General features: G+C 39.7%; 1 protein-coding gene and 1 long non-coding RNA gene across 5 annotated transcripts in view; one reads left to right on the forward strand and one right to left on the reverse strand.

The window, feature by feature from the left end:
* LOC121911443 (Kv channel-interacting protein 2-like) overlaps nt 1–13,716 on the reverse strand; it is a 118,165-nt gene that overhangs the window by 2,419 nt on the left and 102,030 nt on the right. For all 4 annotated transcript variants that reach the window (XM_042432930.1, XM_042432928.1, XM_042432927.1 and 1 more), the window contains 4 exons: nt 1,614–1,738; nt 1,343–1,412; nt 865–935; nt 541–648 (listed from right to left, as the gene is read on the reverse strand). In XM_042432930.1, the coding sequence (XP_042288864.1) occupies nt 541–648; nt 865–935; nt 1,343–1,412; nt 1,614–1,738 (374 nt within the window). The remainder of the gene's footprint in view (nt 1–540; nt 649–864; nt 936–1,342; nt 1,413–1,613; nt 1,739–13,716) is intronic.
* On the forward strand, nt 2,404–7,106 carry LOC121911445. The gene is made up of 3 exons (XR_006099859.1): nt 2,404–2,704; nt 3,366–3,617; nt 7,032–7,106. It is a non-coding gene; the product is annotated as an uncharacterized LOC121911445 (long non-coding RNA).

Consider the following 13,716-nt stretch of genomic DNA (forward strand, 5'->3'; position numbering starts at 1 on the left):
GGGGCACTCTGTCAGTCACTTTGAAGGTTTTGTGGAAAGATTCTACTTAATAAAATCTGCAATCAGTATTAAAGGAAAGTATATATTTTTATTTTACATAATATGCAAATTAAATGTAACTTTCCTAAAATAATAATAATCTGTTTTTTTCCAGATGACATCAGTTACATGACTAATAATGTTTTGAGAAGAAACAAGTTAACATTTTGTTATAATGATTGTTTCTTACAGTCGTTTAGTCTTGGGGTCCCCAGTCGGTAGTCCTTATATGTTAAATATGTTGGTAGAATAAGGGTTAACATATGCATCGTGAAACTGTGCCCCCTCTTTATGTTTGTTTGACATAGTGGAACCAATAATATAATAACAGGTTGCCAAAACCTCCACATCCTCCAAAACACTGAGGACATGACCTCATCCTCCTCGCTAGTAGCTATAGTAACTTTGGGCCTCTTTAAAAACCAGTGACAGTTAGATTTTACAGTAAGAATTCAGAGCGAGCTAAGCTGACTTTTGTGTGTGTGTGTTTGTGTGTGTTACCTCTTTGGTGATGCAGCCATCCTTGTTCAGGTCATAGAGGTTGAACGCCCAGTTTAACCGATCATTAATGGTCCCTCTCAGAATGATAGACAGGCCAAATACAAAGTCCTGAGACAGAAGAGGAACAATTTACCAGGTTGTTTGGGAATTGCCCAAATCTTGACACAGTAAATGAAGTCAAATTTTCATCACAGCCCTAATCTCTGTGGGCAGGTATTTAGAGGGAATACATATTTTGTGGATAAAGCTCATGGTCACAAATTTCACTGGAACACAGATTTGCTTTTATCTCTCAAAGGAAGCCAACGTATGAAGAAAACTCACCTCAAAACTAACCGAGCCGTTCTTGTTAGTGTCGAAGGCTTCAAACAGGAAATGTGCATACATACTTGAATCTACAAAGGTAGAGAACTTAAAGTAACCCGCATGCCCTCAACACATGAAGCACAGTCTTTGAACAGCTACGATTAGCAGCAAGCTAAATATAGCCCAGATATAAAAATAATTTCAAATACAACTGGAGGCGAGTGGTTAACATTTTATCAACCTAAATATCATGAGATGAAAAATTGCTTCTTTGCAGAGCACGTACTATAGTTCAGCAGAGCAGATTTATAATGAGTTAATTATCTTCATTTCATTATGATGATTAAAATCTACATGTGTACCTTTACAGAATCAAATAAATGATGTTATTTACTTTTCTATTTGAACTTTTTAAGATGAATGAAGACAGAAAGGAGGGCACAAATGAAAGTATTGTGGAGCCCTTCAGGTTTAGTGGTCGGAGCTGACAACTCACCTCCCTGAGGGAAGAACTGGGAGTAAATGTTCTTAAAGTTCTCCTCATTCACCACACCACTCGGACACTCCTAGGATACGAATGTGCATGCAGAAAACACATTAGTTCCCATATCATACAGAATATAAAGGACAAAATGGAAACTTCAGCCCCAGCCAGACTGCTCTAAACTCTCCTGATGATGTAATTAGAACAGATTTTTTAGGGTTGTTTTTTTGATTTGCAGTCTGTCTCATCCTGTCTCATCACTCTCTTCTTCAGCCAGACCTACATTTTTGAAACCTCTGTAGAGGACTTGCAGCTCCTTCTTGGTGAACTTAGTCTGCTCCTGCAGCTTGTCCATGCTTTCAGGGCGATGACACACTGTGGATAGCTCAAAGTCATCTTCCTCGCTGTCTGTGTGAGGGAGAGATGAGTGTTGGTTAGCATTTATCACCACTATACTCCTCCTAATCTCCAAGGCTGCCATGAGCTGGCCAACATATTTTAATGAAGACATTACACTCATATTGAGCTCATGATACACTATTAAGTCTTATGAGTAAATTGAAAAATATTCTATATGCACAAAACAACGTTAATCCATATTCTACTATTTCACTGATTCAAAACATGAAGTAATGCACATTTCTTTAGATGATTGTGAGGTTTCTAAGTTGAGTAATTTGCACACATCTGATGTACTCCATATCACAAAGCAGAACATTGTCAGTAAAGCATCTTTAAAATGTCTATTTGTCTTAACACTCAAGCTCAAGCAAAGCTCAAAAAACTGGAGAGAGCCCTACTGAGGAACTGAGAGAGTAGGTTTAATGAAAGTGGTCAAGAAGATACATTGAAAAGAGACACAATCACTAAAACACACCCCATTCTCATTCCAACTGTTTCTCCAGCCATAGATAGTGCTTTGACCTCTACAAACTACTACTTTGACCTCACTTTAATCTCTATCAGCCTGGTACCTCTGTCAGACACGCATACACACACACACACACACACGTTCCAGTACCCAAGGGAACAACACGCTCTTCAAATCACAACATAGGAAAACAGATCTGACCCATTAGCTTCAATAACACCAGAGTGTGTTCGGTTTGTTGGGGTTGAGTGTGTTCCTGTGTGATTATGTAGGTTTATGTGTTCACTGAATGTTTCAGTGTCTGTCTGAATCTTCTTAATTCACTAAATAGGCTGGACACATGGGAGAATGTAGAGAAGAGAGTGAAGGAGCACTTGCTTTGACTGATTGAGGGGGCAGCCGAGGGCTTGCAGCACGGCAGCAGCTTGAGGAATCGCTGCTTTATGGTTTTTTTGCTTTGGCTGGTGGAAGGATTACCTGCAATCGCCAACCATAGCACAAAGGTTAGACACGCACACATACGCAAAACTGTGATTTAATTCTGTTTCACACACTCACACACATACATACATGCCTGCAAAAAAGAAAAAAACACATTCCATGCAACAGACAGGTGAAACAGACTGATTCATGCCATTTAGTCAAATTGGTAATTGCCTGCTGACCTGGCTTAGCAATGGGAGACCACGAGAACCACTTCAAAAAGTAGTTATTACAGCGCAACAGCAGCACAGCGTGACCCCTAGAAACACACATTTTCCCTAATCAGACTCGCTCTCATATCACAATGTTACATTCAACATACTGGATGAAATATTAGAAAAGCCGGCAGAGAGTATCCATTCAAAAAACGAGTCCTACATCAATTTTTATTCACAATCGACTCAAACAAAGGCTCTGTTTCACTTCAGAGTAGAGTCAGACAAATTATTAGTCAGACAAAAACTCCAAGTCCACTTCAAATTGAACCCAACACATCATCAGTTCATCTCCAAGCAGCAAAGCCAACAAATTTCTTGATCCTTAATTTGGCATGTTGCAAAGATTGGAAATCTCTCAATATGAAAGGCAGATAGAGGAAGTAAAACACATACGCACACATGAACCCGCATACTTACTCGTGCCTCTTAGTTTCCATAGTAACAGGCCTCTCACCCCTTTCAGCAAGACCCCAGCAGTCTGAGGGATGAAAGCCATGATGGGGTGGAAACCAATACAACCACAGAACCTTCACTGACAATCTAGTCTCTGTGATGTGTCACCCTGTTGTCCCTCTATCCCATGGAGCCTCTGAGACTCTGGCCGGGGCTCTGGCGTCATTTGAAGCCAGAAGAGGGGGAGCACATCGGCCAATGGAAACAAGATTAATATGTCCAGCCGCCTAGCACAGGCCTAGCCCTCTGCCCCAGGGTCTGTGTAAGTACATTATCTTTTCCATGGACCCAACCTGACCATGATACAGGGATGAACATTAAATACTTTGACCAACAGCCAAAGGTACAAAAAATGTCTATATTTATTATCGGGTCTCAGATACTTGAGAGTCAGAGGACAAATTATGTAGTGACAGGCAATCCACATGACAAGTAACGTTTGTATGACCCTGATCCTTGTCATCGTTCACCTTTTCTTATCAAAGCCTTTACATCATAAATACGTCAAAGTAAATCTAAAAATATGTCTGATGGCAAAGTAATCTGAAAGTAATAATGCATTTTTGAGCAGTGGTGCAAAAAGTACTGAGATCATTTATATAAAGGCCTTGAAAATATATATTGTCGATCAGGTGACCAATGGGGTCCTTATGTACATGCTTAAGTTTTTCTGCTTAAGTTTTTGTAATTTCACATGACAGATTTCTGCATTTGTGTTTTAGTCCTTGCTTCTCTCATGGGTTTGAAGAGGGCAGGGCTCAGTTAGAAATGGTGATGTCATGTATTTCTGTGCACCAATTAGGATTAAGCAACATTAAATCAAAATGTGATTACAGTGGTGATGTTGCTAATCATTGTACATGTACTGTATGCTGCCAGTCAATCAAATCTTATCAAACCTAGCTGAATTTTTGAAACTATTAAAATATTACCTAACAAGCATGTGCAGAGAGGGCAGGGGGCTGAGGGTGCCCGAGCACCTGCCCTTTTGCCCCTTGATGTCCAAAGTTCCCTTTTGTCAAGGCATATTTTATGTTTAGCTAGTCCATCACTTTATAGCCATTAGTTCAGACTGGTTTTCTACCGTTTCTGTCCCTACAGTTTCTGTTGTAGCTTCTAGGAGCGCTCGTTTTGTTTTCCGTTTGAACACTGTATCCCCGTATGAGACACAGAGACAGCTGTTCCTGGTAACAACCAGTGACCAACAAACCACCACCCACTCCTGCTATGCTGTTTTTAAAACAAACAAACCATCTGTGTTGAAGCTAGCAGGTAGACTGGACCTGCTTTCATGAGACAGACGAATTAAGACGAGTTCAGAGGATCATATAACACTAACTGACATGTGCGGCATCAAATAATAATCTGATTGACAAAAGTCAACAAAGTAAGTAGCTAGCAAAACAGTGAAACTTAAGTTTTTTAAATTGGCATTAGTGTAGTTTAACCGTCCAGTTAATCCTGTGTTGATGCTTTACATTGCAGTAATGTTAATGTAGCTCGATAGTTTGGATAGCTTGACCGCTGATGCATTTCCACTGTGTGTTGTTTGTCCACAGTTACTATAATTAACACCATAAAAGTTAAAGTTCTGCTTCATGCTCACTCAGACTTTAAAAAGTACATCTCATTACATTTTTAGAGACTGAGTCAAGGAATTAGGAGAGAGGAGACAGAAATGAGGAAGAATTGCAGAATGTAATGGTGTTGAAAGAAAAACAAGGAGAAAGTAAAGAAGGCACAGCCGATATTCAATTCAATTCAATATTCAAAGAAAAAGTTTAAGGAGGAAAGAGAAACACAGAAGCAGCCCAGTTGTCAGGTGATGGAGAGACATGAACAAATTCAAAGCAGGGAAACTGGTAAGAAACTTACACCTGTACCTAGATGAATTACTGTTCTGGTAAATATTTTTAAAGGCACAATCTGTTATCCACATGTAAACAAAAGGGCATCCCCACGAACAAAAGTCAAAGCACAAGATTGAAAACACCTAGAAAAAAGGACTTACAGATCGTTTAATACAGGTATTAACACAACACAACTCTACTAACATGATGTTTTCTTAAGCTGTTAAAAGGTTGTTGACCTCAGTAACTGTACGAAATGGGTGAGATGCCAGCAAAAAAAAAAGCATGTTAGGAAACAACTGAAAATGACACATCCCAACTCAGTGGATGTTTCTTATTGTTTTAAACATTGAAGATGTGCTGACGAGAAGTAGCAGGAAAGTACTGAAAAGTATCGGAAAAAAATCCAGTGGCAAATACTCACAATTCATTTTATTCTCATTTTTGTTTGGAGAAATGTATATTAAAGAAACCTCCAAAGCTGAATCTTTATTCAGTGACATCTCCATTTTAGAACCATTAAAAATCCAACATCCAATAAGGTGTTTCAGCCAAAACATGTTCTGAAATACAGCAAATGGTGTCTAAGGATTTATAAATATTTTTCTACTGTGTTGCTTGGAGCCGTTAAATATAGATCTCAGAATGTTTTCTTACTTTTGCAGAAACAAAGATCTAAATTAAAATAAATTATGAAATGGCAGCCATGTGCTGCTTGCACCTAACTTGTGCTTTTTTTAAAGATAAGATTTTATAGCTGTGTGGTTTTGTCTAACTGTCTCTTGCACTACTTTTGAACTCTGCCTCTCCACTATTTTTAGCCCTATTTTATAGTCTTTAAAGATTCTCCCCTTTCAATCCCAGTTGTTGTACGTCTTGTAGTTTTTTAAAATGTCTTTGTAATCATGGGATTTGAAGAGCTACATGTTTGTCACAATATCAAAAGCATATTCTTTGTTTAGAAACAATATGTGTATGATGAATGTCTTTAAAGGAGCAGCCTTTTCACCGCTCAGGGGTTTTTGTTTTTGAAAGCAAACTGTTTTATATGCCATTCAGTCAAACACATAAAGTGAGTCCTTCAGATAAAAATACATGAAGCCTTGGGCCTTTCATTTACCCTTACAATAAAAAAACCTCTGTCCTCACAGTTCCTGATCTATACTGTGGCAATTATGGTTCTCAACTCTCAGTGTACCTCGTCCAGCCTGCAGAGAATGTTGCCTTTGGCTGTGTGATGTTTGATAGGTGCCAACAGGACACACACACACACACACACACACACACACACACACACACACACACAAACACACAAAAGAGAGAGAATCATAGTCCCCCTCTGATTTCATCAGGTGGGGGACAATGACATAGTACGATGTGGTTTGTTGTAAGATTCAATGTTACATTTTGTTTGAATATGGGTCGCTATAATTCAACAGGCTATGCTGTAAATTATGTTGGTGTATGGTCTTTTAAAATCTTGTTCCATGAGCCCCTTTTTAACTCAGAGCACCTGTCCATAAAGGTTTTAAATATTTGTAACTAAAAAGCAACAATTAAATTTATATTACAAAAAAAACTGAAGTTTGACTCAGATTTTTGGGGGCTTTAAGTAAAAGTAGCAGCACCAAAATATAAAAACACTCCCTTACATTTGTAATTCTTCCAAAGTTGAAGTCCTTAAGTATTAGGAACACAATACAACTAATGTATGAAAAGCAAAAGCAAAAGTAAACATGAAGCAGCACAACATTATATTCATATTATTAGATTACTATTACTGATGCCTAACTGTGAATGTAACATTTTGATGTTGTCCCTGACAGAGACATCGGTGAAGTGTTCATAAAATTTGATGATCTACAATTCTTTGACATCTGGGCTGCTCCATCTGCTGAGGAAGATCATGTGATACATTCAAAAGCTCCAGAACAGCTACTAAATTAAACTTGAGGAGAGACCGTTTTGCCAACTAATCCTAACTACTTTTTATACTGTTGTAAGTTTAATTTACTGTACACTGTATATTAATTGGTTGTACGTATAACTACAGCTGTCAAGTCAAATTTACACTACATACCTCTGAGATACGATGAGAAGTGTAAAGTAGCAAACAAAAGTGTAAACACTACAGTCAAATTATTTACAGTACATGAATAAATCTACCTAATTATATGCCACCAGCACTTAAAATGCATCTATTGGCAAGTAATCATAGTGCATTTCTAAGTTTGTACAGTTTCTTCCCAACTCTGTTTGTTGTTGTGTTAGAGATATGTCTTGTCTCTGGGTGCAAACAGACTAAACTGAATTCCCACTGATCGTTCTGAAAGCCTGGACAGAAATAAGTAAAACAAAACAAACAAACCTTCATGATTTGGGACACTGAGCTTGAAATACTTGTAAAGACAACAAAAGCAGAATCTACTGGAAACTGTCAGTGCTTAGATAGGCTTGTTTTAGGACTGAGACACCTTTTTCCATCTCCCTGTCTCACTGCGCTCTCTCCATCTCCTCTTTTTGTCTCCTCTGATTCTTTCTCTGTAATTTTTTCCTCTGCCAGTGATGAAATATATTGCTTGTTGTGCCCAGGCTGTCTTGGCCAAGTCTCTCTTGGAATAGAGATATTTGATCTCAGAGGGATTAACCTCATTTTAATACACACATGCACACAAGCACGTCTCTTTAAGGGCCCCTAGATTTGATAAAACATGCCCCAAATGTGAGGATCTATGCATCTATTTTTCTTTCCAGCTATCTAAGCACAGAAACCAGGCTGTGTTTGTCTTTTATCAACTAAAATACCTACTACGGAAGTTGTATCTAATATTAACAGAATGCTGTGGTCCTTTGTTCAAAACAAGTAGGTTACTGCGCTCCTTGCGCTATTGAAGTAACATGCAATACATTTGTTCTCCAGCCTTTGAAGTTCAAATTGTTTTTTTTTAGTGGCAATGACAATGAAAGCAGTAATTCTTTCATTTTGGCCAGAGTAGGCAGAAAACTGTCTATTCCTCATCAGACCGAAAAAAAAGCAGCTGTCTGTTCTTACTGTTGTGCAGCATTATGACACTCGTACCCATTGCGCCCTGTAGTGATTGTGCAATTAGTTCAATAGTTTCCCCCAGAGTACACTGACAGATCATCACAACTCCTCAGGAAATAAGAAAAACAGCTCTATTTTTAGCTTGGCAACACATTTTTTTTGGCAATATCCAATAACTTTTGAAGGAGCTTCATGATTCATAAACCCAAGAGATCTGTGGATTTTCTCAAGGAAAAGAGAAACCATGTAATCCCTCAACTAGAGTGAAGGCAGCAAACCTATTATAGAGCCACAATGATACACTGTTAATAGAGATATAGGTCAGTTGTGCAGATCCAACATTGGACCTTTCAGCTACTGTATCTGTAGTCCCTCCTGACACCTAGTGATGAGACAAGTAATACTGTAGTTTTAAAAAAGGCGTCGTTTTCTCAAATACAATACACACTTTCTCATTCAAGTGAATGGGAAGGTGTGTTCAAACTTCTGACTGGTACTGTACGTATATGAGCCCAGAATTAGTATTTATAGATGTCCTGATGGTTCAGTTGGTTCTTCATGTGGCTGCCTGGGACATTTACCTCATGTAATTCATCTCTTCCCATTTAACTCTTAACTGCACTCCAGTTATTCAGTATTGCACTTTCATGAAGTTGGAGGACTTACGAGAGGCAGATTAAGAAAAGACTGCTCAAACATCATCCTAGACCAGTAATAAAGGCTTTCTGCTAGAACTTTATAGCCTTGGTGTGTCCTGGTGGCCAAGTGGTTGAGATGCATAACACATAACTGCAATGTCACTGGTTTGATTCCAGTTGGGTACCTTTGTTGCATGTTTTCCTCCCCCTTCATTTCCTGTGTTCATCTTCACTGTATATCACCTCAAGCCCAAGCTGAGCTAACCCTGATGACATCACTAGGGTTATCTTTGAAAAGCTCCTCCAGAGACACACACAGAAGATATTATACAAAAGTTTTCACAAGTTGAGCAGTACTCTACATGCCAAGTAAACTGTTTTACTATATATGTTTTAACATACAGCACTAATATGTGAGTTAGAAAGAGGTATGGACTCACTGTTTTTACTTTAGTATTTCAGTCCCTGACTCTCTCAGACACTACTGCACACACACATACACACACACACACACACACACACACACACACAGAGGACCATAAATACTTATGACAAAGCTGTGACAGCTACTTTGTTACATTTAACCTTAATAAACTCTGCAGAAAAGCACAAAAACATATGTAGACATCCATTTTCCAGCTGAGTCTTTTCCTCCTAACGTCCCCTCACCATATTCATCATTTTGACTTCTTACTCTGCGCCTCTCTCTCTCTTGCTCTCTTACCGTTTCTCTTACCTGCCACTGAAAGGTCGATAAGCCCCAGAAAGTGCATCAGTTTGAGGGAGCTGCAGACCACCAGGAGGATGCCCACCGTCTGCAGCCCCTCCACCTCCCACTTGTCTTGAAAGAACAGATGCATCCTTTCCAAATTCCTCTCTCTGCTTCTGTCAACAAAAATCTATCTCTTGCCCCAGGGCAAGCACGTCCAACCCCCCTCAGCTCCAACCAGAAATACACCGTCTTCGTCTCTTTAGTCTTTCCTCTCAGTCTCCCTCTATATGCCGATATTCGGCCATCCTAACTCCGCACGGCACCCCGCCCAGTTTCTTCACCGAAGGTAGATTGTTATTCTCCTCGTTTCCTCATTGGGAATGGTAGGTGCGTGGGAGCAGGACTGTTTACTTGCTGCTCCACCCCCGCCACCTCCAAGGCTGTCAAAGGTTGTTTAAGTTCCAGGTGAAGTTCGGACAATTCACAGTGTGTGTCCTGGCAGGTTGTTTTCTGACTGATATTCCAGCTGCTTCCAGACGCTCAAACTCTCTCTATTCTCTGTCTGTCCTCCCTCTCCTCCTCTCTCTTTGCCTTACCTTCGTCACTCTCCTCCCGCTGTGTCCCTCCCCATGTTTAATTGGGTCAGTGATGGAGTGATGGGAATGAGTGAAGGGATGAAAGAGGAGAAATGGAAGGAGAGAAAAGGATAGAGGAGTACTACTTGTAGGCATAGCCGCGGGAATATGATTTCTGTTGGGGGTGTGGGGTGCTGACTATTAACCCCGCCCCCCAACATTTTTTTTTTTTTTTTTTTTTTTGGAGTTTATTAAATATCTCCAGTGATCCCCTCACAGAGAGACGCTGGGCACATTTACGCACAGCACCGTAACTTCATTGATTATTTAAATCTTCAGACACGCTGACAGGCTCGGTCAGGATGTAATGGTAATTAATGTTCTGTGTTCTTCTACACATCCAAAAGGTGACACATACAGTCCAGGTTCATACAGTGAAATTATTTGGAGTAAAGCAGCCGTCCTCCTGATAAATCCTGAGCTCCATCAGAGCTGTCTAAAACGATTTATTTCAGAAGCTAAAAGTTTAATTCTGTTTCCCCTGGAGAGTTTGCTCTGTCCTGTCAAGTTTATAACTACAGTTTTTAGTTTTGCTGTGACATTACTGTTCGCATGGTAATGTTTACAATTACTGAAAGCAGCCTCTGTAATCTGTTAAGTAAACTGTTAAAGAAAACACTCATACATCAGTACAATACACAATAAAGAAATCACCTGGAAAGCCTGCACTTCTCAATATAATTTAAAAAGCAATATAGCCTACAGGGACTGGTAGAGTGGAGTGTAATGTCCACAATAAGCAGCTGCATCGCGTTCCAGCTCTGTCGGGCACGCCTGGTTCTTTTCCCCACTCCACTGTCTTTACGCCAGGGTCTATTTTTGCTGGACCGGCTTGCACATGACAGAAAAAAATAAATTATTACAACAACACAAATGGGCCTATAGGTTGCCAGCCACCTGGTGGCGGGGGTGCTGCACCCCCAGTTCCCATAGCTACCGTAAAGAGGGGAAACAGAGAAGGGGGAAATACGAAAGATAGATGAGAGGAATGAATTGGGAGATGAGATAGTACAAGAAACGGGGAAAGGAGGGGCAAAATGGAATGGTTAAAGGAGGATCTAACAGTGACAAGGAGACAGCAAGAGTCGTATCCAAAAACAAATGATCGAAAAGAAGTAGCAAGGCAGAAAATGAAGGACAAAATTAGGAGAGAGGAGAAGGGAGGGAAGAACAGAGAGGCAAGGCATCTGACCCAGCGGCTACTGTGGACAAACTCACAGATGTGGCATTCTCCCCTGAGTGTAAAGTCAACACACATGCACACACGAACACACAGCCTGGAGGTGAAATCTGGCTATAACATGTATTGCATATGTAATCCAGTGCAGCAGGGAGTATTTCAGTTGGGATGGGATAGATTGATGTCACATCTGTCACACTGACATTCTACCACAGACAGACAGACAGATTCTCTAAAGAGTTTCAGCTGAAAAACTAAAAATTACTACATTGACTAGATGATGATGCATTTTGGTTGACATGTAAGGTTGTTTTTTTGTTAAAAGGCCTTTAACCTTTTAACAAAGTGTAGCAGGAAACAAAGATGACCTTTTGAGCCCTTTTGGGATTTGATGATGGAAATAACCATTCTAAATAGGAGTAGCGATGCACCAATCTGATACACCAGATCCGTATCACACCTGATCCTGACCTTATTAAGGTATCGACCAGATGTGACCAGTTCATATTAAATACAGTTTATTTGCCAACGCTATTATATAACAGTGTTTCTGCTGTCAGTTAGTCAGTGGCAGTGGGTGACTAACTCACTTCTAAGTGCCTCATCATCCTTGGCTTCATGTTACCTTACATACAGTAAAGTACATCCGGTGAGGTATACACACAGAAAATTTAGAAAAACAGGACCCTGGTAACAGATCAGTACTTGATATGAGCAGATACACACTGAGTTGAGGTATCAGAATCAGTGTTGAGAGAGAAAAAGTTGGATTAGTGCATCCCTAAACAGGAGATGGACTTCAATAAACATGGAAAGTGACCCCGCTTAGCTTCATTGTCCACTCCATGTTCAATTGCGCTCCCTGTTTTTAAAGCAGAAAGAGGATGGAACATGAAGAGGGGAGAGACAATGTTTAGTCCGCGGCTAAATTCACTTTAAAAGCTTCATTTTGTAAAGATTGTATACTGTTTTGTTTCTGATTCTTCATGCCTGTGAGCAGGTTGGCTCCACGCCATGCAGAAAGAAACCAGGAGATGGAGAGGAGGGTAAAAGGGAAGTTGGGGGAGACAAAGAGGTCTGCGGAGGACTTGATCTGTCTACAGAAAGAAACCAGGAGATGGAGGGGAGAGTAAACGGTAAACTGGGGGAGACAGAGAGGTCTGTGGAGGGCTTGATCTGTCCGTCGTGTGATTAATGATTCTTTGAGTCAAAATAAGACCTGCAGCTATACTGTAGCTGCTGTGCCTTGGAGAGCATAAGTCTTCAAGCAGCCTTGTGAGACTAAACAACCTACACTTACTCTGAGGCAGACTTATGCTCTGTGGCAAACAAAATGGCAACAAGAAATAATTTTGTGGTCACAGACAGAAACTGCTTCCAACACAGTAAAAGAGACCTTTTAGGGAATGGCACTAATGGCACCTAAGAATCAGACATTAATACAGTAAAGAGAGAGTAAAAGAGAACACATTTAATAAAAATGGGCATTAAATGTAAAATACTTCACAGCTGGCCACTTATAGAGATTTCTAATCTACATAAAGCATTAAATTACCCTATACTCTGCATACATTTATGGGTATGATTAATTAATCGGGCTGCATACATTCCCAAATAAAGTGACATATTCAGGCCAGTAAATTCTCAAACACAGTCTGCAGTCGGAGAGTCAAATCAAGGATGAAAGTGTGAGAGATTAAGGCTGGTCGCACCTAACCGTCATTATCTCTTACGTAAAGCTGGAGGATATCTGTCATATACTGAGACAGAAATGTAAGATCAATATATTGCAAATAAACAAAAGACTCTCCTCTTTAACTTTGTTTCTTTCCTAAAACTTTGCTCAGACATGACGTGTCTGTCAAGAATATTGTAAGGCACTGACCTTTGAACTTCCTACTGTTGTTGTGGTTGCTTTCTATTAATGGTATCATAAATTTCAGCTTGATTCATTGATGCACTGATTGTAATCATGTGTACATTTGACGTTGAGGTAACAACTGCATTAAATTTGGTTGAAAAGTTTAAGTTTTGCCTTCTAGTAAATATATTTCGACATGTATTAAGGAGCTGCTTCACATTTAACTATGGTCATGCCATTGAAAAAAAATTACGTAATCTAGTTGTCGGAAAGATATTCACTTTTAAAGCAGATTAAAGGAATAGTTTAACATTTTTTTCAGTTATTTTTTTCAAGGGAGTTTTGGTGAGAGCCAAGCTCTCACTTTCATTCTGGGAATTGCACTTTTTTGCTTTCTGACTGAGCACCTGGTTAGCTTAGCTTAGCATAAAGACTAGAA

The sequence above is a fragment of the Thunnus maccoyii genome, chromosome 14 (assembly GCF_910596095.1).
Source record: "Thunnus maccoyii chromosome 14, fThuMac1.1, whole genome shotgun sequence".
Classification (NCBI taxonomy): domain Eukaryota; kingdom Metazoa; phylum Chordata; class Actinopteri; order Scombriformes; family Scombridae; genus Thunnus; species Thunnus maccoyii.